Source organism: Astyanax mexicanus, chromosome 1 (genome assembly GCF_023375975.1).
Source record: "Astyanax mexicanus isolate ESR-SI-001 chromosome 1, AstMex3_surface, whole genome shotgun sequence".
Classification (NCBI taxonomy): Eukaryota; Metazoa; Chordata; class Actinopteri; order Characiformes; family Acestrorhamphidae; genus Astyanax; species Astyanax mexicanus.
The window spans coordinates 30737789-30764673 of NC_064408.1; the positions used below are offsets into that span (position 1 = coordinate 30737789).

The 26885-nt window shown below is 36.3% G+C and overlaps 1 protein-coding gene across 4 annotated transcripts in view; it reads left to right on the plus strand.

The window, feature by feature from the left end:
• The window catches only part of dab2ipb (DAB2 interacting protein b), a 238384-nt gene that overhangs the window by 91552 nt on the left and 119947 nt on the right, over positions 1–26885 (plus strand). For all 4 annotated transcript variants that reach the window (XM_007260387.4, XM_007260389.4, XM_007260386.4 and 1 more), the window contains exon 2: positions 17591–17700. In XM_007260387.4, coding sequence (XP_007260449.1) covers positions 17591–17700 — 110 coding nt within the window. The remainder of the gene's footprint in view (positions 1–17590; positions 17701–26885) is intronic.

Here is a 26885-nt window from a genome sequence, read left to right on the forward strand (position 1 = left end):
AGACAAAGTACATGACTGCTATCTACTGGGCGAGGTTTAAACACACTTTTACTCTGGCCACTCTGGTCACTACATGGACACACCCCTCATCTCTGCATGGACACACTCTCAGAGATGCCCTATTACATTACATTATTTTTCACTAGTAGTTTTTGCACAAGCTTAATGCACTGCAAATTTAAATTATTATAATATTATATATTTAAATTTTAATTATTATATAACTGCACATTTTGTATGGTTGGCATCAGCTACCTTCATAATATGCACATCAACTTGTGTTTATTGTCTACTGTGTGTCTAGTGTTCAGCTGCACTACCTCCATTACACACTACAGACTGTTTTTTTACTTTTATACTCTTATTTTTATAAGTATTGTTTTATCTTATAGTTCCTTAGTAACTTTTGTGTACTGTGTATACCCGCTGCTGCATGCCCAAAATTTCCCCTCTGGGATCTATCTATCTATCTATCTATCTATCTATCTATCTATCTATCTATCTATCTATCTATCTATCTATCTATCTATCTATCTATCTATCTATCTATCTATCTATCTATCTATCTATCTATCTATCTATCTATCTTATTAGATGAATGTCCTTTTTTAACAAACATTAATCAAAACAAACACTTACATTGCTGATGCTTACAATTACTATGTTTGAAAATATACTAAAGATGTTCATGGCATTAGGGGTTTATTATTTACTATTAGGGGTAATTAAAACTGCATCATATTTCTCGTAAGGTGTTAAAAGTGTCTCACGAGACTTATAAACAGGTAACCAGAACAAATGTTTATCTCTCTGTATCTGCTGACTTTTAGCAATGCGTTGAGATTTGGTCATAGGTTGCCAAGTCTGTATAGAGCCCTCAAAGGGGTTTAAATTTGAAGTTTTTGCTCACACATTCACATCTCAAAAATATGACAAGATATGCATTGAATTGGTTTTGGTCGATAGATAAAGTAAAATAGACATGCTAAGAAAAATCAATTTTAGCATGCACTATTTTCTGCAGAACTGGCTGAATTCTCTGCAGTATTCTCATAGTGTAATACATAATACATAGTGTGTCACATATACTGTATGTGATCTGTGTATGTACAGGGACACACACACACAGATTCACATATAGTTGTTTGTGAATAGAAGGATACTCAACTCTTTGTACTAAATCACCTCATCATTTTCCCCTAAGTGGAGAACTTTGTTTCTGTGGGATCTGATGGGATGACAAATGTGATCATGACTGGCCTGTTTAGCTTTGAACAACAGCTGCTAACAGCTGGAGGGTCTGCAGCTCTATGCTCTGTTTTTACAGGTCACACATTAATCAGAGTATTAGTGGAATTAGATAAGCTGATTTAGAGGATGTGAGGAGGTGACAGTGGAGGATATGGGAATATGTAACATCATTATACACAGCGTCAAGTTATATCACAGTGTTTAGTTTAGTTTTGGGAACTAGTGGGGAAACCAGAAATATTGTACCTTAGTAGATATGCTCAGTAGATATGCTGAAATATGAACACAATGTTTTTTTTAGGATAACACTTGCAAAAAAAAAAAAAAGATTGTGAAGGAACAGAAGAACAAACCTAAAATTGGGCTGACCATGGCTATGTGTTACCATAGATTTCATGCAGTTCTTGTACACTGGAACATTTTCAGCCCAAAACTAAATATTAAATAGTATACCGCAGTTAGTTCTGACCCTGCAATGTGATTGGCTGAGAGGCATTTTATGAATGACATAACCGAAGCTCTCCATGTATTACTCTGCCACATACAGGTAACCTAGCAACGATGCAGCGCTTACAAGCCAAACAGCACAGCTACAAACAGAGCAGCAATGGAACTATTTTTACTCGTGGAGGTTTTATAACCAAACAGATCATATTTTCTCATGCACTGTTTATTGAAATCGTTCAATAAACAGTGATAATGGAACTGTGGTATAATCGCAATAATAAACTCAATGTTTGCGCTATAACGTGTAATATTGGCACTCCTGTGCTGATTTACGGTTCTCTGCCTGCGACCTCATGCCTATAACCGCAGCACACCAGTGCCAATATTACATGTTATAACACTCCCTCTTGTGTATTATTGCTTAATTAAACAAAAGGGCTGTGTGATATAATGATATATTGTCTATTGTTTAGTATTACGCTGCATCATCTATATAGTTGCAAAATTCCACAGCCTTTATGTTGCCGAGTGAAGTCAGAACAGTGAGCACACAAAAGCCCGCAGAATGGGGAGCAAGAGAAAGTTTACTATTCTTTCACAAACTGTCTGTTTTCCAGCTGAAAGAGATGTGCTGAATCTAGGACAGTAGTGAACTGTCCTAGCTGAGCTAACTGAGCCATGGCATTCGTTTGTTTACCATTGGATGTAATAATCTGTGTAAATGTCACTTATGTAACTTGAGTAGCACTGCAGAGGTACATTTAAGAATAGAATTTAAATTGCAAAAAAAATAAAACATGAAAACTTATGAATAAATGTCTCAAGTATTTGGTAATTTTTTGTTTTGTTCTGTTTCTGCCAAACATTTTCATTTTGTTGAATCTCTACTAGTTAATATAGGTGAGAGGCTCTCCGTAAGTTGTTTTTGACTTGGGAATTGGTATGTAAGTAAGAACATGTTTTTATTTAATTGTGGGTCTAATAACTGGTTTTGATGCTGATCAAAGTTCAAGATAAGAGCTAAAAATCTGTTCACTGTTCAATTGTAGTAGTTAGGGAATAATCTGCTGTAATCTCCACTGTTTACTCTAATCTAAAATCTAAAGAATGTGCTCCGTGTCTGGAATGTTGTTTTTTGTTTAGATCTGCTTCAAGTAGAATTAAATCTAGTCTGGATCTTATATGGCTCTATACTCTATACCCTGTATGATAATGATAATTGTGTGAGAAATTCACCTTCTGCACCCTCAACATACACCATGTGTCCTGTAGGGCTTTTGGGACAGGAGCATGACCCAAAATGGTTACTTTTGTTAGACCTATTTTTGGTTGCACCTATAAATATGCAAGGAAAGCAATGTATAGAAATTAAGAAGCCAAGTGAGACAGAAAACAATAGTCTAAAATATCTAAAAGAACTAATTTTATTATGTTTATTAAAATATTATCATATGATTAATTCACAATTTGTGTAATTAAATGTAAATTACAAACAATTGGTCTAAATTAATGTTTTTATGTTGCCACCATTTACCAAAACAACAACAAATACCTTGCATCCTTTAGCACTGTTGGGAACTTACAGCCAAATAAAAATATTGTCATTTAGAGCATTTATTTAATAATGCAAATAAGTTCATATTTATAAAGTTCAGAAATCAATATTTGGTGGAAAAACCTTGGTTTTAAATCACAGTTTTCATGCATCTTTGCATGTTCTCCTCCACCAGTCTTACACACTGCTTTTGAATAACTTTATGCCACTCCTGGTGCAAAAATTCAAGCAGTTCAGCTTGTTTTGAACTCATTTTTAAGTGGTCTCTTATTTCTTTGTTCCAGAGCTGTGTATATATGGCTAATAATAACATTCTTCAGAAGTGCTGTTAATGTTTGTCTCAGTCTATGTTCTTCTTTGATTAAATGTCCTGTAAATGGAGCGTCACTCTGTGTCGGGAAAGAAGGAAGTGTCGTATGTGGGGAAACGTCTGGCCCGGGCCTGGCAGCGTGCCCTAACTGCTGTTATATTTTACTCATAAACTTCGGAAAACTGCAGCACAGAGCAGCTCAAAGTCCTGTGATATGTCTGTGGATCACATGACAAACTCAGTCATATCTGCTCCACAGCGTTACGTCTATTATACAGTTCTTCTGTAGGTCTGGCTCAGACATGGAGGACGTTTTAGAGGGATTAGATGAGCTGGGGAAGAGTGTAAATATGGATTACAGTAGCCATCTGAGAAAGTCAAAACAAAGAATAAGACAAAGAGGAGTGGAGATAGAGAAAGAGGAGAGCTGAAAAAAGAATAAGGAAATCGCAGAGACTGGGTGTGAAAAACAAAAAAAGTTAATACTTCACAGTAGGGGTGGGCGATATGGCTCTAAAATAATATCACGATATTTCAGGGTATTTTTGCGATAACGATATACTTGGCGATATAGGAAAACTAAAATAATTAATTCATTTTAGGAATATAGTATAACAGAATAATCATAATGTGGCAAAATAAATAATATAGCAAAAAAAAATATAATGCAGCAAGAAATATTGCAGAATATTTAATGAATGCATATGAACTGCAAACTAAAATAATTATACAATAAATACACTTAAAGCTTCACAGTAAATAATAGACTACTTTTAAGACAGAACAGCCCTATTATCACAATATGGATTTTTAATATAACGATATTTCTGTGTCACGATATATTGTATACGATATAATATTGCCCACCCCTAATTCACAATATTAGAGAAAGCTCAATTATCAGAATGTGTGCAATAGCTAATAAGCCTTGTACTTAAACAAAAAAAGTTAAGTTTTAAGTTAATTGGACTTCTAATAATAAGCTAATAAAACAGTAATTGACACCCTGTTTCTATAATGAATATATGTGGCTTTGCAGGAATGATAGCAGAATGTTATTTATTATAATATTTTGCCCTCTCCCCACTCAGAAACACTACTACTTCAATTTTTAAAAACATATTGTTGTAAATCATCAGATGTATTAGCCATATGATATTAGCCTTTGCAATGGATTGTTCACCTATGGTCTCAAATTGTATTTTCGAATGGAAAGCAACTGGTTATATAAGTCTTTTACTGGTCTAAATTTGCCTCCAGATGTTTTACAATGTGTGCATGTTCACGCTGCACATAGTAAAACTGATAAGTATGTGGAATCAGCCCTTTCATTGTGCTTATTATCTTTTTATTGCTCTATAAAAGGTGCACAAATCTGTCATTCTTGTTGGATGCGCTACATTTTTTCTGCACTTCTTATCTTATCCATAGCACAGTTTGAGTTGGTAACCTCTTGTTATTTTAAAATCAGTGCTACATTAAAATAGGAGTAATATACAACACTTTTATTTATTTCCATGTTAAAAATAGTTCAGTTTCTGGCAAGAATAAATTCGAACCTATATACCAATAGATGTTCCACCTCTAAATGGTCTAAATTCATATTTCTGAGTTTTGAATCAAATTAGAAAATATATTGAATTTTCTTTCTATCTGACAGTTGTAAGTTTTTTAATCAGTAAATCTATTGTGATGAAATGAAACGGACAAAAGGACAGACAGCCGTGACCTTTCAGTACAATGTAGCGAGTCTCAAGTGTCTGTGTTTATTTGTCATTTGTACAACATGTCAGGACATTCCTGCACTGAAATGCATGTGGTGAGGCTCAGGTAAATACTCTACAGCAGGGTTACGCAAATGCACAGAATTAAATCAAAGAGAAAATTTATTAAATGTACAGTCTCAGAGAACAGTGCCTATGTCTATGATTGGGTTTTTGGTTTAATAAGTTTAGCTTTATAGCTGCAGAATATTGCCTGCAAAGATTGTGCTGGACTTACTTGGTTATTCGTTAGGCTAATTTCAGTAAAGCTACTTTGGGTCTTAACAAATTGTAAATAAAACTAGTATACTAATAAGCTAGAAAATTAATAGCGTATTTTTCGCGCACTTAAAATCATTACTTTTTCTCCAATTCGACACTGTGCCTTATAATCTGGTGCATCTTATGTATGAAATTTACCAGTCAGGTTGTAAAGAGCAGTAAAGCCACTCTGCTGAAATACAGCATTATACAGGAGTTTCAGTTTAGTTCTTTAGCACTGTGACTGGAGCAGTATTAGCATTAGCTGCTAACCACGCTAAGCGTATTATCGGCATGTAACTTGCCGCTAACCCTGGCTAGCACTGCATAATGCATTAGCATTATCTGTTAACCTTGCTAAGCGCTAGCTCTTCCACCACTCACCAGAGGTGAGTATTACCAACCTATAGCCTGCTGCTAACCCTGTCTATCACTGCTGGAGCACAATAAGCATTAGCTGCTAACCATGCTAAATGCTACATCTTAAAATCCGGTGTGCTTTATAGTGTGAAAAATACAGTAAACTTCTAATTTTCTACAAAACAGATATTTCTTACTACAATATATTCAATTTAATGCTTTTAAATTTTGATTGCACAGTAATTACCCACTTTTTTAATCATCTTGTTTTTAATTTAGTAAGCTCTTGCTATTTTAATAGTGTTTAATAATATTTGGTTCAACCTCTGTCAATTGTTTGCTTGAACATCATTTAAATTGACGTTAAATTATGACCTTAAAATTTGCTGCCTGACCTTTGGTTTGATGTAAAATGTAAATTGCTATTTGTTCTTCATTGTCAAATTCATATTATATATAAATTCATTTTATCACTCTACAAATAAAAATGCAGTTTTGATTAAAATTAATAATTGTCACATTTCACACAATTTCTCTGTTTGTTTTAAGAAGTGATTTAGATTTTAGTAATAAAGCAAGTGAAAAAAACATACTGAAAAGCTGTATTTGCATGCCGTATGGAGCCATTACTCGTAAAAAGAGAGATTTAATAGAGACAAAAATAGATACAGTGTAATTCAGTCTACAGAATATCTTCACGAGGAAGAGAAAAATAAAGTAAATAATTAAACATTTTTATTTGATTTGTTTCAAAATGTTCAGATATTATTTTAAAAGTGTATTATATAGCTTTACTCTTTGCTTTTTTTATCCGAGAGCTTTTCTCTTTGGAAAGTTCTCATCTAACACTGCCTGTGTGAAACTGCTCGACATGATGGAGTGTCGGTTGCAGTCGGATGTTGTTTGATTGAGGTGCTCTTTCCTGGTAGACTTCCTTCAAAGCATCTAAGAACTTCAAGCGCAGATTGAAGCGGTTCTTCTGAAGAGCAGAAAGCTGTTGTATCCTGTGAGCATTCTGATACAACAAAGGTTCGGGGTTTGATTTTAGTGGAGCAAATTTTTCAATTAGATCAGCCTGGAGAGAGACTGCTAAAATTGCCTCTGCTCAGAGTCAGAGTTTTTGTTCAGTTGTTGTAGCGTACCTGTAACTAAGCATCGCCCTCTGCATTTGCAGATCTTATTATAGAAACTGGCAGACATGTTTTTGTGTTTTTAAACAAACCCAGAGAGTGTTTGAAGCTAACCGTATGATGAATACTTTTATAGAACTTATAGAACATAGTGAGTAAAGCCAGAAGCTTAATGGGTCATTTCTAGTGCTGTGCAATGAATCGAAAATTAATTAGAACTGACATTCAGAACTTGTAACTGACTAATGGTGCATTCATGTGGTGTCAGAGTTTTGGTAAATATGAGTTCTTCACTCGGAAGGTGCGTATGAACTGCCTCTTTAGTTGTAATTCCTAGTTGATTCCGAAATTCCAGAGTTTAGCATACCTTTAACCAGAATCAGGATGGATGATATATACTCCTTTCATTTTTTTAACAGTACAGCCTCTGTTAATGATTGTTTGTATACATTATTTGCATCTGTAATCTACACTTAAAAAAACAGAGGTACGATATGAGTACTTTTTTGTACTCAAGGGTACACTCTTCATTATTGTACCCTCAAAGGTACAATATTGGTCTTTGCAGGGTCAGATTTGTTCCCTCTGCAGTACAAAGTAATTCCTAACAGCAATAAGTACAAAATTGTACCATTTATTCGACCAAAAGGTACATTCAGTGTTCTGTATCACTGTACTAATAAACAATATATATTTTAATTGCAATCTTTTATTTAAAAGCCAGACTATTTTGGATCATCAACTTTTTGAGCCATATTTAGTTGATGATAATGTTTATAATGTTTATCATCTTTACCGGCACAAAAACCATGGGTACAAAAAAGGACTTTCACTGAAAGTTACTTTTTTGTACTTCATTATAAGGTACAGCCCCAGTGACAAGCTTTGTACTTTTTTAAGTACAAATCTGTACTTATATTTCTTAGAGTGTATGTTGATTTAACCTAATATAGAACAATGATAATTGTCAATCTATCCATAACAAACAGATCAAAAAAACTTCTCTTTTTCCAAAGAAGCAAGCAAAAAACAAACCTAACATCTGCCATTTTTTTATGTTGCATAATTACTAGCACATAAACATAACATTAGTCTCAACTATGTTGATTCTTTTTTTAAAGGGGAGATATACCTCTTTTTACACTTTAATTAAGAGAGATCTATGAGCTATACAAAACATGTAGTGAAGTTTGTTGCACAAAACCACTCCCACATAAAGAGATTGCCAGTTTTAATCCCTTTCAGAATTTAAGGGCTCTGACACTTTTATGCAAATAAGCAAATAAGTTGTTGCTAGCCACACCATGTTCATGCTAAGCGTTAACACATCCATCAAATCAGCCAAGAAAAACAAGCCTCAGTGCCAAACTGAACAAGTGCTTGATCACAGATTCAGACTTAGGGCAGTTGAGTTGCTGACCAAAAGTACACAAATTTGTCTTAAATTTGCTAAAAAAAAAAAAAAAACATCTTGATGATCTTCAGGACTTTGGGCAAATATTATTTGCCAAAAAAGTGGAACTTTTTTGAGGTGTTTGTCCTGTTAAATCTGTCGTAAAACTAACACAATTTCAGTAAAAGAACATCATACTGAACGTACAACATGGTGGTGGTAGTGTGATCATCTGGGGCTGCTTTGCTGCTTCAGGTCTTGGACATCTTGCTGTAAAAGATGGAACCAGGAACTCTACTGTTTACCAGACAATCCTGAAAGAGAATCCTGTCCAGCCATCTGTTTGTGACCTCAAGCTCAGGTGTACTTGGGTTCTGCAGCAGGACAATGACCCAAAGCAAACAAACAAGTTCAGCTCCGAGTGAAACAAAATTCCTCCACAGAGATGAGAGATGAGACTCATTGCCAGTTATCTGTAAAGCTTGATTGCAGTTGTTGCCGCCAAGAGTGGCACAACCAAGTTATTAATTTTTGGGGGGCAAAAATTTTCACACGGCTAGATTATAGCTTTTTATATTTACTCTGGTTATCTTTGTCTGATATTAAAGTTTGTTTGATAATCGGAAAAATATTAGTATGACAAAAAAGCAAAAACAAAAGAAATCTGTAGTGGGGCAAATACTGTACTTTTTCACAACACTATATTATCAATATTTAGTGCAACAGAAGGAAATTCCCTATTTCTAGTATTGATAAGACTTCATAATAAAGCACTCTGTAATCAGGATCGACATTGCCTTTTTTTTATAAAAGTGAACTTGCTTTCTAGCACCTGCTTCCTGTTTTGTCAGAATAATGACCAGCACTTGAACTCACACATTTTTAAAGCTGCCTTACATTTTATTCCTCATTTTACACAACTTCCATGCGTTTACACACATGCTCAGTGACACATACAGCAAACTTGGTGACAGAACCGGTGACACAGTTTGTAATTTCCCAACAAGGAAAACAGACCCCAACAGATTTCCACTCAGTGTGAAAGTACACACAGTAAGCTTTAAAACAGCTGCACAGTATGACTCTATACATATGTTATTTTCATCATAATGAAAAACATCAATTCTTTTTTTTAAAATGTGTGTTAGACCAGTTATAAAGAGCCTGTGAAAAAAACAATACTGCATAGCAATAAGATAATTGGATGTCAGCCACTAATGACGTACCTGAATGAAATTCTAAGCAAATATTTATATATAGCTTGTGCTCCTCTATCTCTATTTACATTTAGAACGTTTAGTTACGTTTTTTTTTTTTTTAATAATTTATCGTTTGACTTTTTTATGTGCATATGATTCTTTCAGTGTTTTACTGATAAACTTGTTTATATGCTATGAGTTGGTTTTAAACTGCAGGAATAAACCTGGTTTTGGACTTTACTGGAAACTTAAAATCCTTCAATTTTTTCTCCAAAAATTAACAGTGTGTCTAATAATCCAGTGCGCCTTAGGCTATAGGTTGTTAGGAGCAGTAAAACAACTCCTCTAAAGTTCAGTGTTATGGTACATTCACACTGCAGCGTTGCAAAGAGTTTTTCGCTCTGCCTCCCACTGTTTTCTGTGGAGAGCATTGACAGTGCTGCGCTGTGATTGGCTGGATTTCATCGCTGCAGTGTGAATGTAATATAAATATAATGTGTATGTAATATAATGTGTTATAAAGGAGTTTTAGTAAAGTTTCTCCAGCACCGAGGCTGAAGCAGTATTAGCACTAGCCGCTAACCACAGCGCTAGTTCTTAAACTGTTCAGAGGTGAATATATAGACTGTAATCTGCATTTACTGTAGGTTACTCACGGTTCCTCAGTGTAGCGCTGTTGGGCATCATTTATTAGCACTAATTGCTGCAAAATAATGGAAATCTAAGCTTACTATAAGTAAAAGGAAGTGTTTTACTCACCTAAATAAAGGAGAGAAATCTGTATAAATTAACATCAAGCGCTCAGTTTTGTTTACTTAGGCACCCCCAGCTGCGATACCTGCTGAATTAGAAGGGAAACATGGCGACACCCTTGTTCCTTACTATTGACGCTTAAAGTGCGCCTTATAATCCGAAGTTTGCGGTTCTGGTCTGTACTTGGTACATTGTTACTATTACTCAAACATTAATGTAAATTGTATGTCTGTGTCAGTCAGTACAGTATAGATTTCAGCTCAGCAAACAAGTGTAGCGTGCAGCATCTGCAGTGATGTGTTAGTGGGTGAGCTGGGCTGTGTATTGTTCAGGGTTCATTCCAGCTTTGGAATGTTCTGCACCGGAAAACGGGAAACACTGTGGTGTTCCAGCCCACAGCGCAGGAAGTGTGTTTTCTGACCCTGTGAATGTGTATGTTTTTGTTTGTGAGTGTGTGAGAAAGTGTGTGTGTGTGTGTATTTGTGTGTATTTGTGTGTATTTGTGTGGTATGGTGTGGTCTGAGGGTTCAGCACTGTTCAGATTAGTGAATGTTTCTGTACTTCCTCTTACACTGTGCGAAATCTGTGTGAAAGTGTGTATGAAGGAGCCAGAGCGAATGTGGAAGCAATTTTTGAAAACCTGGCTGGCATTAGTTGTAGGCCAGCTCTGCAGATATGTGTAGATCTGTGTGTGTGTGTGTGTGTGTGTGCATGTATAAAGAACAGATTATATGGTGTAGGGTGAGTGGTTATTGGTTTTGTGTTAATATTTTTCCAAATTTTTTCCATGATAACATTATGAAATTATAATTGCTTATTTTATAAATTATTATTTTTACAGAACTATAAAATGCCAGAGATATCAGTGTTTCTGTCCTACTGTGAAAAAAGGACTCAAAGCTATGGGCCTAAAATGATAGAAAACAGAAAAGGAAAGCATTTAACAGGTGTGCTGGTTATTTTTCTGCTGAACAGGTAATCATTGAGCTTCAGGAAGGTTGCTAAGCAAAGCTGGGTAGTTTACCACCAGCAGCAGATGTTTTGCACATATCAAATGTATATATTCACTGATCAGCTACAGATTAACACTCTTTGCTGCTTGCCACTGTGTTTCAATCTGGCAACCCGTGTGAGCTTTTGGTCGTGGGAGAAGTGGGTGAAGCAGAAAACTCTATCCAGTGTTTGGTAATTAGACCCCTGTAGCCATTGCCTTTAATGTCAAAAAAGGCTTGAAAGGATAATCTATTTAATTTCTAAATTTAATCTAATTTAATCTAATTTCTATGGTTCTAAATTTCTAAACTTTGGACGTGTGGAAAGAAAAGCTTCAGAAAAGAGTTTTTGAAATGAGCTTTAATGATATATTGAAAAGTATTAAAAGCGTAAATAGTGTCATAAATGTCATAAATGTAATAAAGTCTTATTATTATTATAAATTCTACAGTGACAGAATGATAGTCAGATTTGATCATTATTTCACTCATGCAGATCAGGATTGGATTTAGACTCAGCTTTGAGGAAAATCACAGCTGTTTGGCAGACCACAACTGGCTCTGGATCTTGTGGATTGGAGTCTTGGATAAAACTCCTGTGTGTGTGTGTGTGTTTGTGTGTGGGTGTGTGTGTGTGTGCGTGTGTGCTGACAGGTGGCATTGTTTCCTCAAGACCGAGAGCCAAATCATTCCGAATTCTCACTGCGTCTGAGATCTAGTTGCCTTGGGAACGGCAGGCCAAGGAGACTGTGCCGGTGGGATGGTACCTGTCAATCAAAATGTCACTGATGACAAAGAAGGTCTAACAGAAACATGTGTTTAGGCTGTTAGAGGGCAAAGTGGATCTGTTTCCGAATAACTGGACTGGTTATACTGTAATTTTACAGATGTGTGTGTATGTATGTATGTGTGTGTGTGTGTGTGTGTGTGTTGGATGGTAATATAATAATATATAGCACAATATTTAAAAACATTTTCACGATGCTCAATATTTATCACACTGTTTAGACACAAAGACTAAACGCAGCAGCAGTGGCAAAAGTTGATGAATTGCTATTTATTATTATTATTATTTTTATGCATAGTACAGTGATTTTATAACATTTTGCTTCACATCATTCAATTAACCATTATTTGTTTTACGCTCTCTGTAATGAAATTTATAATTGTGTTTTTCAGCACTGAAAAAATATTTAATATTCTTAACAAAGCATAGGAATACAAATGTAAATACCTTTGTTTCAGAGTTTATTTAAAGATTTAAAAAAAGTTATAAAAAAGAGTCTGCTCCCAAGTTTAAATTTCCTAGTGTCATTTTCTAGTTTAATTTTCAAGTCATGTTGTGCTTTGTTGGTGCATCTGCTGCCATGGTAAAAATGTTCAGTGTTCAATAAATGGTATTTAATTGTAGTTTTGTAATCGTGTTTTGTTTGAAAGGCAAAACAAATAGACATTCAGACTATTTACTCTATGTAATGGTAAAGAAAACAGATAAATTAATGAAACTTTTGGAAAGAAAAAATAGGCAGTAATTAATTTAGGTATATATCTATTTTTTCCATCCATATGCAAGTATATTCAGTGATAAAGAGGTGTGGACTGGCAGTGATCATACTGTCACACCATTGTTCTAAGAACAGCAGCAGCTTCCGCAGCTATATTTTCTTCTTTCTCTTTGTTTGCTTTTCTTACTAAAAGCTTCTTAATCAGCTCGACATCCTTTCAGACCCACGGTGTTCTTTCACAGTAAAGGATATAGACCAAACACCTGGGGATATTTTCAGATCCAAAGCAAAAGTGTAGCTTGATTTGCCCCTTTTTCCTCTCATAAAGATAAAAGCTTTGAGCTATTTATCTGATGAGGGCAATTTGGGTGGTCTATTACATCTTGCACTGTGTTAGAGGTCCCATTTCCTCTGTTTTTTTATCATTTCTCTTTGACTTTCTTCTGTTTTTGCAAGTAGATCATCTTCTACCTCTTCTGCTATTCCAAACGATCCAATATCTCCTTATATAAAAATGATAAGGTCTTCACTGTGGTCAGAAGATCACTGGCTCCTGTGACCGAGAGATTGCTGGTTAAAATCCTGATCATGCAGCTTGCCGTCAGCTGCCAGAGCTCCTAGAGAGCACAATTGGTCTTGCTCTCTCTGGGTGGGTAGATGGCGCTCTTTCTCCTCCTCACTCTTAGGGTGATGTCGATCAGCACAAGACGTCTGTGAGCTGATGTATCAGAACGGACTTGCTGCGTTCTGTTCAGCAATGTAACATCAGCAGCAGCTGACTTCTCATGTATCGGAGGAGGCATGTGCTAGTCTTCCCCCTCTATGCGTTGTGTCATTGTGCTATTACTAGTGATAGTGGGATATACAGCTGAATAGGTTGGAACATGTTGACCATGCTCTCTCTGGGTGGGTTGATGGTGCTCTCTCTCCACATCGCTCACAATGTAAGGTTGATCGGCACAGGCGTCTGTTAGCTGATATATTGGAGCTGGGGTGCTGCGCTTTCCTCCAATTGTGCTGGCTTCTCAGTAAAGCAAATGGAAAAGACGTGGGGAATGTCTTCACATGTGTTGGAGGAGGCATGTGCTAGTCTTCACCCTCCTAGGGTTTTCCAAATTAGGGATAAAATGGGTCCTAAATAATAAAAAATGAGAATAGGTTTAAATAGCTTTATGTTTTTTACTTTTTCTCTGTTTTTACTAGAAATGACATAAGTGAAAGTTACTCTGCACTCTGCCACCTCCTTTGGCCTTTTACGTCTCTATCTGTTCGTTCTGTTCCAGACTCTTCTCCTTGTTTCTGCTTAAATGCCTAATGTCATCAGATAATCAGCGTCCTCTCTTTCTCCCACTCTCTCACTCTCTCACTCCCTCAATCTTTGTCTGTCTTTCTCATGCTCGTCTCTCTTTAAACAAACTATCTTCTACTTATCAGTCTCTCACACACACAGACACACACACACTGATAGATACTGAAAGCTGTCTCCTCTTCGAATGCAAGCTCCAGACCTGTCTACTGTGAAACCTTCATTGCAGATTTTCTCAAAAGCATGGGAAGACACCCGATTCGGATTACTTTTGACAATGCTAATGCTAGGCTAATGCCCAACATCCAGTTTTGACTGCAGTGTTGTGAACAAAACAGACCAAAACAGCAAAGCACCTGCCTGAAGGAGACAATGAAAAGGAACGTGAGCATTTATACACTGGTTATAACAAATACAGTGACCTTCACGTGCAGTCTGTGCTCAAAGCATGTGAGTGTTGACAAAAATAGAGCTATTAAAGGAACACTTTTGTGTCCTTTAACCTAATCTCCATCTGCATTACCTGTAGAGCACAGATAATTACCACAGACAGTTAAACGCTTTGCCCTTTTCTCTGAAATGGACAGAGAAAGCTGTTGACGTGTATCTTAATAGCTCATAATAGTGGCCAACGGGTCATAGATGAGTGTTGCTAATAAACCTTGGAAATATGTATCTATACGAGACAATACTGAAGCTTGAAAGATTATGCGCAAACAGAAAAGGATTAGAAAGGAGAAAAAGGAGTTTTTTCGCGGCTGATGACAATCGCTGACATTTTTTCAGATCAGTCAATGGCTAATAATGATTAAGGGGGAGGCAGGATGCTACTTTAAATTTGCAACTGCATCATCGTGCAGGGCTTCTGTCATGTTCTGCATTATCTCTCAGGATGAAATATGCTGTAATTTTTGGAATCAGTGACTTAATTTAAATGGCTGTACACTCTTAGTGTGGTAAGTGGTGATTCCTAGCTCTGCTGATACTTACCGGGCTTGGATGAGTGATATTCTCTTGAGAGGGGTTTCCGGTTAGTGTTGTTAAAGACAATATTTGTGATGACACCACACACAATCTCATGTGAATTGATTTATTATTATAAATACAAACTAACTCTTCCTGTTTCTAATTTTCGTGGTTCTCTTTATTATTTTATGCAGACTGACTGGGCTGGTCTTTGGTTATAGAAGTTTTTAATGACACTTTCTGCCCGCTGGCAGACAGATGGCCTTTTTTAAGGTTTAAAATATGTAAACAAAATATGTGTGGACATGTGCTCCAACTAATTTAGCTGTTCAAACATCCATATATATACGCCAGTGCCCAGAAGCATGAGTTCACGCACAATTATTAGCAATTGATGTTGGTGATGTCTGTATTTAAACACTGCCACTTAGTCACGTGAGTATTTGAGTAAGCAGCATTTGCAGTTCTAGGGGTGGGGCCACAGAGACATTAGCCCCAGATGAAATCTGATTGGCCCCCTGAAGTGCCCCTGTCCTGTCACTCATCTGTCTTTTGCCTGAGAGTGATAATCAGGTTATAGGTGGATGCAATTTCACTCCCAAACATAAGTAGAGCTAACTTGCCAAATAGGCTTCAACTTGATGAAAGCTTATGTAGGAGAGATGTTTTGAACTGACAGTATTTATGAAAAGGCTTTAAAAATGAATAAAATGCTGGGTTTTCTCATTGGTATTTTGTCTATGTACAGTAAAAATGCTTGTAAAATTGGGAAGGATATTTTTATAAAGTTGATTTTGTGCCAAAGGTTTTGACAATAAAAAGTGGTAAACGTTTTACAATAAAACATAAAATTGCAGATTAGATTTCCCAGAGAGAAATTCTGGACATCCAGTAGCAGCAGGTATACACGGTACACAGAAGTTACAGAAAAAGGATACGATAATATGATACAGATAAAAAATACAGTAAAAATAATAAAACAAAGTATAAAGAATAAGAGTAGAGTCTTTTTTAGTGTGTGTGTAATGGGGGTACTGCAGTTAACACAGTAAAACAACAATAAACACAAGTTATTGTGCATAATGAAAAGAATGATGTCAGCTGTACAGGATGTGTAAGTACGCAGTTATTTAATAAATTAGCAGTGCAAACTGTAAAAATGTAATCCGTGGACTAAAATAAACTATTAGTGCAGAATATGGAAGCAAAAATAAGGCAAACAAGAAATTGCAAAATCCAGCCCAATTATTTTTAAATACCTGCAAAAATATTAAAGTAACCAAGTATATCTAAAATATATTTGATGTATTTGTTTTTGTTGGATTTGCAGCATACACCTTTTCCTTTTGATTCTTAAACTTTTGATTGCAGATTTTATTTTTTTGTGTAAAACCTTTGGCACAAAATTAACTACACTGGTTTTACTTTGTAAGATTCAAGTGCTTGAACATGGTGTGACTGGTACAATAGTACTTGACCTCTCTATGAATATTGTGACCCCTTGATTGTCCCTAAAATTCCTAGATCTGCCACTGGCACATGGCTGATTATACTTTAATCTTAGTAGTATTACGTATATGCAACATGCTGCCAGTACAGACTGAGTGAAGGAGTTTTATTTAGCATTGTTAAAGCATTAAACATTATCAGTGTAAGCACAGTTGATTAGATTAAGCTGTGCTATGTGCTGTACACAAACTGCACAGGAGTTATGGGATGGTATATTCTAAATGACACATACAACATAAGGGTTATCATTCTGTTCATATGGGAAGGTCGCTTTACATGTGGGTCAATGGCGGGTGACCCTTACAGTTCTCTACCGGATAGCGTGCCTCAAAGTTTCACATTCCAGTCCATACACACACTCCGTACACAAACAGAGGACATGCTGGGATCTGCCTCGCGAGTGGAGATAAGAAACTGGAGCGAGAGCTTTTGCGTTGGGTGGGGGACGTATATGTCAGAACCTGGTCTTTGCTGTGTTGATGTTTTTGGTGAGATCACCGGTTTCAGCTGCTTGTTATTGATATCTGATGAGGTTTATCTGATGCTGTTTTCGTCGGGCCAGACGTCACGCAATTAAGTTGATTTTTTTTCATAGCTTTACTGTGTGTGTGACTGTCATACAAAAGCCTAGTGACAGTTAGATAATTTATTGATATTAAAGACATTTAGGAAGCATTCCAGATCACACAATGAAAGCATTTATAGAGATATTACACAAAGATAGGGCTGTCAGAGGTCAGGGAGATGCCACTTTAGCACCTGTAGCGACCACCCCTAGTGAATGAACATTGAGAAAGAAAAATTTCACAGATGTTTGTTAGTTTCTTTATAATATTGTCAGTTTAATTTTATTTTAAATGTTATTTTCTATTTCTCTTTCTCTCCCACAGATTCTCCTCCAGAGAGAACAGGAAGGAGGCGCAGCATGCCAGGCTCCGCCCCTGAAAAAGCCCCGCCCGCAATGGAGCCCACAGCTGCTGCAACGCCATTCAGAGTAACAGTAAGCATCTGCATTTAAATTCAGGCACTATGTAATAGGGATGGGTGATACTGGAAAACAACTGATATTGCAATATATTCGTTTATTTTCCTGCATTTCCCTAATAGGTCTAATAGAGAAGTATTTTAATTGGTTTATCTGTCAGTTCAGGCCAAACACAGTTAAAAGACTTTCCAAAAGATGAAATATTAACTCAATCCTCAAACAAAGTGGTGTAGCAAAAACATTTTTACTCTAAGTTACTAAACTGTAGTTCTTATCACTAATTTACACTTGTTAAAGGAGACCATACTCTATTAACCACACTTATGCTGGGATGGAATTTAGCTTTCACTTTTAACCCATCCATACAGTGAGCTAACACCAGTGAGTACACTCAGAAGACACACACAGTGATAACACATGTCCAGAGCAGTGGCAGTCTTTGCTGCAGTACCAAGGACCACTTGGGTGCCTTGCTTAGAGACCCAACAGTGGGGAACTTGGGAACTGGTTGTACTGGGTACTGGGTACAACCAGTAATAGCATATAGACTAGGGGTTTGCCAATACATTACTTTGAGCTCTTTTTCTTTAGGCGCTGATGCAAAGTTCCCAAACAGTTCTGTGTTTTCCACCACAAAATCACGAGTTCCCTGCCGGAAAAGTTGTCGCCGTTCTGGCCCCACAATCTTGCTGGTCTGGAACCAGCGTACCTGTGATGCGAGCGGCCAAAGGGCGGGGGGTTTAAGCGTCAATGTCTCAAAGTTTTTAAACCTTACCGCCATTTTTAGCTAAGAGCAGCAGAAGCAGCTAAAACACGCCCACATTCACATACGTAGTGAGTGACTCCTTAAAGCAGTGGAATCACAGACCAGTTCTGAAAAGGTTTGCAGGAACCGGCACCAGCTCTAGCTACGGCACCAGCACTTTGTTGGTGATAAAGAGCAGAGGTGGAAAAAGTACAGAAAAATTGTAATTAAGTAAAAGTACCTTTACTTTGCAAACATTCGTGCACCGGCGCATCCGCGCCAATTATTTTTTTCTTTAATTCAGACAATTGTTTTTTTCCCAGCATTTTATGTTTTACTCAGTAATTGGGAGTTTTCCAATGTAGTGAAGTAAATTACTTGTGTCAAAATGTATTTGAATAAAAGTAAAATTACCTATCTTAAAAACTACTTTACAGATTACAAATTACTCATAAAATCTACTCAATTACAGTAACTTGAGTAAATGTAATTCATCACTTTGCACCTCTGGAAAAGAGGTATTAGTATCGGGATCAGTGTCAGTTGTCAATATCAATTTATTTATAGAGCATTTAATACAATGGAACATTATTCATTTAACACAACATTATTTACACACATTGACCAAAGTGCTGCACAGCACTAGAAATAAAACACATCAAAAAGGCAAGACTGCATAAAATCCTTGGAACAATATTGAGCTTTAAGACAAGATTGAAAGCACAATAGACCGGGTGCTAATCAAATCTGCAGTGCTAGCTCATTTTAAAGTTTCGGGGGAAGCCACTTCCCTTTTCTTTAGCCGCAATTTGGGAACCACCAACCGAAGCTGATCAGCAGCCCTTAGGGGGCCTGTCAGAACATAAGGAACATGCAGTTCAGCTAGAAAACTGTGAGCTAACCCATTAAGAAACATATACACTAAAAGCAGGATTTTATACTGTATTCTAAAAAACAAAAAAACACTGGGAGCCAGTGAAGTGAAGCCAGTTCAGAAGTGATATGTTCTTTTCTGGGCGTGTGTGAAAATAGGCTCACTGCAAACTGAACTGCTTGATTTTTTGCACCAGGAGTAAAGCAGCATAAAGTTATACAAAAGCAGTGTGTAAGACTGGTGGAGGAGAACATGCCAAGATGCATGAAAACTGTTAAAACTTTATGAATATGAACTTGTTGTCTGTGCATTATTTGAGGTCTTATTTGAAGTTCTGCATCGTTTTTGTTATTTCAGCCATTTCTCATTTTCTGCAATTAAATGCTCTAAATGACAATATTTTTATTTGGAATTTGGGAGAAATGTTGACCGTAGTTTATAGAATAAAACAACAATGTTAATTTTTCTTAAATATATACATATAAATAGCAAAATCAGAGAAACTGATTCAGAAACCGAAGTGCTCTCTTATTTTTTTCCAGAGCTGTATATTTGCACTTAGCAAACAGAAGCTGATTGTTATTAGTATCAGCAGAAACTCAAGGTTGCCAGTTCAGTATCACTATCAGACATGAAAAAGTGGAAATGTGCCACTTCTAATATTATCTCAATAAATACTATAACTTTACAGTTTTCCAACATTTTCTTCTGACTGCAGACCCAGTGCATGTCTGAGGAATTTCATGTGTGCTTGTGTGTGAGTGTGAGGCTCTTTTGATATTAGGTGAAGTTGGTCTGGACTCCAGATGACTCCTCTGTGTTGAAAGTATTCACCACCACCACTGCACATCTGCACATGCCTGTGTGTGAGCATGTAAACTCAGCTTTGAAAGGTTTTTCATTCGGCACTAAGCTCTGAAAGAGGTTTTGAGGAAAGCAAATTTCCTATTTCAGGTCTTAAATGTAAGCTGTGGCATTGCTGTTTTAATTAAAACACACATTTCCACACTTGTAAACACAATTACATGCAGTCAAAGTGTTCTTACACTCTGAGGTTTCCACACATGTTCAAACCAGGCTTTGATACTGTTCAGGATGGAAGGCTGGTCTTTATCTTTTAGATTGGTAGGTTTTATACTGTGAGTATCACTGTGTAATTCACAATATTCATAGTTTAAAGCTGGAATACACTCTACAATAAGAAAGAGCACATAAAAACTGATCTACTACCAAACACTGCAGTTGCATATTTCAGTTCCTTTGGAGGCTCAATCTATGTGCAGGTAAATATATTTGGAAAACCAGTCAAACCCCAAATATCAACATATTGTCACTTTCCAATGAAAAACAAGTATTTTCAAAAAAAGCAACTTTACAGGAAAGAGATAAAACCTTCTTAACTTTCAATGGAAGTCAGTGTAAAAAGAGTTTATTTACGGTAATTTTTAAGTTTTTTTCTTGTTCCATTCATCAAAACATTTTGACACAGTGTAAGGAGTAGTAACCAGTAACCAACAAAAACAACAAAAGACCAGCAGCAATATATATAATTATAATGAATTACAATAATCAAACCGTGTGGAAATAAAAGCATGAATCACTTTCTCAGTCTTGGTGAATTCAGTGAATTAATATCAGTTCAATGTATGGATGAGGTATGAATCACACGCTTTAAAGGGAAAGAGATTTGTTTCACAGTTTGAACATTTTACAAAATTGAAAACCTCTGGAAAAAAATCAAGATCAAGATGGATGATCACAAGCTGAACTTTTGAATTTTTGCATCAGGAGTAAAGGCATAAAATTATCCAAAAGCAGTGTGTAAGACTGGTGCAGGAGAACATACCAAGATGCATGATAACTGATAAAAAAAACAGGACATTTTGACACAGTGTAAGGAGTATTTAATTTGTTGAAATTATGTAGTAAACCAAAAATCGACAAAAATGGAGATACTTGTTTTTCATTGGACAGTGAAGATATCAACTTGTGTATATTGATTATCAGCAAGGAATAAAGGAATACAAGAAAATCTCATAATGGTAATGGAAATTTAAAACATCCAGCACTTTACAGAACCCACCTGAAAGTGCTAGGTGAATCACTGTAATTATCCAGGAAGATCAAAAACTGCATTTTAAGTACAGTATATATATATATATTAATCAGCTGAGAGAAGAGTGTACTTGCAGAATTCATTGATGACTCATATGAGTAAACAAACATCTGTGTGATTTATGCTCAGCCTTAAATGCAGATACTGATTAATTTCATCTGTAATTGCGCTTATTTTCTGGAAATTTAGCAGTGACATTTAAAATCTTGGGGGGCAGTGTAGCTAATGATTCAACCTTTTAAACTTTTTGTAATCTCCTGGGCTGCTCCCACGGGCAGGGAGTTGAATAGGTGCTTTGAGCTTCTACTACAGGACATGCTTTAAACATGCATTTCAGAACAAGCTGAGAGATACACAGAACTGATATCTAGTGAAAGTGAAAGACTCAATGTGGACTGTTGTGGTAGAGCAATATTACAGTATTTTACACAGACGTACCCATGGTTATTCAATACAGTTGTTGTGAGTGTTGTGTTTCGCTGCTTCACCAAAGTTAGCAGCATGCCAAGCATGGAGTATCAACAACACAGATGCTTTTGTTCCTATAACAGATCAGCGGATCACACTGATAAATGATTAAGCTGCTATTTCAAGGTAAAAAGCTACATTATCATAAAAAGATGAGGTAGAATTTCTGAGGCTCTTGTCTTTTAATTGTTGTCTTTTGCATTAGTAAGCAAAAAAAAAAGGTTAAAAAAATGGCTGATAAGTTATAACAACTATCGAAATAAGGAACTATAAATTTTGCTAGATCACTCATATCACATTTAAAGTAAAGTAAACAATAAGCACCATTGTATTAATTTAACACAGTAGATTAAACATCAGATTGAAATCCAGTGTACTCATCCTTATTATTGTTTTATTTAAAGATAAAACAATAAGAAACTTGATTTGATTAGATCAAGATCACAATAATAATTTAGGGATTATGACCTAATGTGTTGGTTGGTAGCAAACTGTATAGTGATTTTGTATTATGTAAAGATCACAGCATGTTTCCATACATTTAGTGTAGAAGACACATTATGATTGGAAGTCTGAAGTTTGAGTGCTGCTGGAATCAAACCTAATCAGAGCTTTATGCATTATTAATGATTTCACAGTGGAGATATTGCTGCTTTGTCTGCTTGACGTCTTTCAGTGTTACTGTAATCATAAATCATTAAAGCTTTAACCCTTTCAGATCCTGCACCCATTACAATGGACATCATGTACTTTCTTTATTTTTTTATTTTATTAATATTATTTTTTATTTTTTTTGCACATAACACTATTTAAGAGCGGTGGTCCATCTTTTTTATAAACCAATAAAACGGTAACTTGGCCGCACCCTTTACTGGACAAACAGTAGTACTAGAGCCATTGAGACAAAGTAACAGCTAATTTTGACTAATTTAATGTGATTTAGAACACTTTTTAAGCATGTTCTTTCTACTGTTCAGGGATGGTTTATGAAATAAAAAGGTCAATATGAAATTAAATATTACACAAAGACATCCAATACAATAAAAAAAAAACAATTAAATATTTGAGTTAATTGGATTTATTCGCTATATAGATTTTATAGTAGAATATTGTAGTAATAATTAGAGTAATAATATAACAATAAAAGAGTCTTTTTTTCTGTGCATTACAGACAAAAAACAGCATGCTTATATGTTTTTCCATCACTGCAGATACAGTAATTCAGGTCTGAAATGGTTAATAAATATAATGTCTGCATATCTGACTCTTACAATCCAAATTCTTCTTACTGAAGTCTCATATATAATAATAAAGACTGGGGTTATTTAGGGTCTGGAACAGGATTATTTAGCCAGGCTCAGCAGCACAATCTCTCCTCTGCTGGCCATTGCTGATATTGCACCTGCGGCCATAAAATGCAGAGATAGACAGATATGATTCCTTCACTCTCTGTATGGCCACTGTTCTTATTTATAGAATTCGTCCTCTAAATCTATTTTTTTTGTCGTCTAAATCTTTTTTAATCTCTTCTCTGTAAAATAATGTAAATGTTTGTGTCTGTCTTTAGCCAAAATCAATATTCACATTCACATTCTATTTCTGCTGAATATAGAAAGTGCTCAGGGCTGTTATTTTTATCATTTTTATCAGGCAATTAAACAAATGTAGAGAAAGCTTAAAATAACTAAAGAGAGGAGCATATTTATAGCTCTGGATTTAGACTGCCTGCGAGTAATGCTGTGAGAAGCAGCATGACAGTTTGCCCAGTGTGTTGAGTCATAATTTTTCTGTGTGTGTGTATATGTGTGTATGTTTATATATATATATGTGTGTGTGTGTGTGTCTGAACAAGCTCATCCAGAGTCATTTAGCCAGAATTAGTCTGTGTGTTTCTGTGCTGTTCTGTTAAAGTGGTACACATCCTGCTTCTCTGTGGGCTGAGGCAGAGGAGCAGCTGCTGATTTCACATTCAGAAATGGTATTTTTTGACCGAGGAGGTTCAAAGGCATGCTGAAAGTTTGTCAGATGATTGAAGTGGAAGTGTATTCAGTGAGATGAAATTGGCACTGGCACCGCTGTCAGACAGACAGACAGCTCTGAAATCAGGACAGCAGCTCTTCCTGAGACTGCAGGCAGGGGGCGATAATGGACAGCCCAAAAATTAAATCCCAAGCAGATATTTAGTAGATTTTCTGTAGGGTTACAGATGCAGTAGAAGCAATATAGCCTATATAATTGTTACATTATATACAGCAACATTGACAGTGTTTTATTAACTCTTTAAGAAAGTTTAACACTATAGTGTTAAAATAACTTTACCATAAGAGTCAATTTTGAGTTAATTCAAAACCGTAGGGAGTCATATGTTATTAACTCTATGTAACTCTCATCAGTGTTAACACATTTTACCTCACAGGGTTAAACAACTCTCAAACTTTTTTTATTCATTTTTTAAGAACTTATTTTTTTATATTTTCTAAACTGCAAATATCTAAACCTGAAAATATAAGATAATAAATAAGATAATAGAGTATCTATATAAATCATTATAAAATGTGAGCTATATCACATAATAAATTACTTTTTTATCCTATTTATTTAAAACGAGAGAGACCAATACAAACTGCCAAAAGAATTAGTGGTTCTTCCATAACAAAATAACTCTTGTGTGGAGACTCTTATCCACCATCCAACACACACACACACACACACATATAACCCCAGAGAAAGAATAATGGTAACTGCAGAGCATGATGAGAGTGAAGCAGAGGCACCGCCTCTTGACCACAGGAACACCACAAACACAAAGAAGATATTTTTGGACTGCTTTGAACCTAGCAGTAGAAGGTGTTATGGTGTTAAAACTCCAGTGGAACACCATAAAGTGACGTCACTGCTGTTGAGAATCGGCCTCTCTCTCTCTCTCTCTCTCTCTTTTTCTCTATTTTCTTCTATGCCAGTGAAGATATAGAACAAAATACAGAAAGAGAAAGAGAACAAAAATAATCAAACAAAACAAAAATTAAATAGTTTGTAGTTAAAGCCCAACTAGATAAGATTTCATTGATTTTTGTTTATCTTTTTCAAGAAGTAAAATTACAGCTTGAAACTCACTGCAGCGCTGCATTGAGGTGTAATAGGAGGAATAGCGGTGCTCTCGTGTCTGTGCCGGAGCTCCACTGAGCTCAAACCAGACTCTGTAAATTTTCCGAGGCGGCTTCGACCAACGCTCGCGAGAACTGCGACCTGCTTTCCGACCTTTAGTTCTAACATTTCTACGCGGACTACTGGTTCATTCTTTAAAAACTAACATACAGACACTCTGGCAGAAGCTGGAAAGAGACCGAATATGTCTGTGAAAGCCAGAAAACGAGAAAGAGAAACTAATCCGCCTGAAACATTTATTACACTCTACAACTGTAGGGGGAGCCCACGAGCACAAAATCTCAATCCTACCTAGTAGAGCTTTAATGGTATTAAAAGTATTAATAAAGGGTTAATCCTATTGGAAGGCTTTAGATATTTGGAACATTGCTATGAGGATTTGATTGTTTTCAGCCACAAGAGCTTTACAGGCATTGCTGTGGACTTGCTGGTGTGCTTTGGATCATTGTCCTGCTGCAGAACCCAAGTACCCCTGAGCTTAAGGTAAAAACTGATAGATGGACACTCCCCTTTACTATTTTCTGGTAGAGAGCAGAATTTACGGTTCATCAAGTTGTTTGTTGGCAAATGTGAGATAAGCCTTTGTGTTCTGTATGGTCAGCAGTGGTTTTTGCCTTGGAACTCTTCCAATGGACCATTTTCGCCCAATGACTTTTTCACATAGGGCCAGGTTGGATTGGTTTGGACTGCTTTTTTCCCTTAATAAAGTAAATAATCTTTTAAAAACTGCTTTTTGTATTTACTAAGGTTGTCTTTGTCTGATATTAAACAAAGATAGTTTGTTTGATAATCTGTAAAATGTAGGTATGACAAAAAGAGTAATGAAATTTTTTTATTTTAGTAAATGTGGATTTATCAAGCTTTAAATGACATGATTTTTATCAGTTGGCACGGACGGCCCTACAGATGGTCCGATCAGAACACACAGATTTTCAAAAGGTTTGCTTTCGACATTCTGAAATGCCAAATCTGAAGCCTGTCTGAGAAAATTGCTCCGTACTCAGCTGGACCAGAACTGTCCATGTGTACGGTGGACGTTCTTAGGATGGCACAGAGATTTCAGCTTTCAAAAGCTGTCTGGTGTCTCAGAACTGCAAACAGCAGACATTAAAAAGACTGCAACTGTTTGTAAAAATGACTGCTGTAACATCACTGTAACACAGCTTAAATAATAAAAACAACAGTTATTTAAACTGTGCTTCATACTCTATACTGCTTTATAAATGTCAGCTCCACACTTTCATATGAAACATCAGTCTGAGCTTTGGAGAGCTGTTTGTTGCTAAAGAGCTACTGTTTCTCTCCTTCTGCTGTGAATGTTGGATCTGCAGTACAGAGTGTGTATAAAGCATATATTTCAGTGTACTGTAGTTTGTTGGCTAGTCTGGAGTTGACTGGATGATTTGTCACCTTTCATAACAACATATCCACAGTGTTGGGCTTCAGCAAATAGCTAAAGTGCTAACCGTGTTTGTCTTATTCCTACTTGGCCATTTACTAGTGTGGCTCGTCTAGTACAGACAAACCAAGTCTCCCTGAAGCTGCGGGAGTCTCCCGCATTTCGGTAGTGGCTCCCTGATGCCCGCGAGTCACATTTAATCTCCCGGAATTCAGAACGAGTGCCCCAAACGCGCACACAGGCCACAGACTTTTTTTTCTCTAATCGCGTGTGGGAAGGAGAGAGAGAAAACAGAGAGGGTTCTGATTGGCCTGTTCTCTGCAAAGAGTCTTTGAGACAGCCAATCAGTTTTTAGTGTGGGCGGGCAGTGTTTTTCCCCCCTCCCGGACGGGAATTGTTCAGTGAGTGAGAGAAAGCAGATCATGGCGGAGGC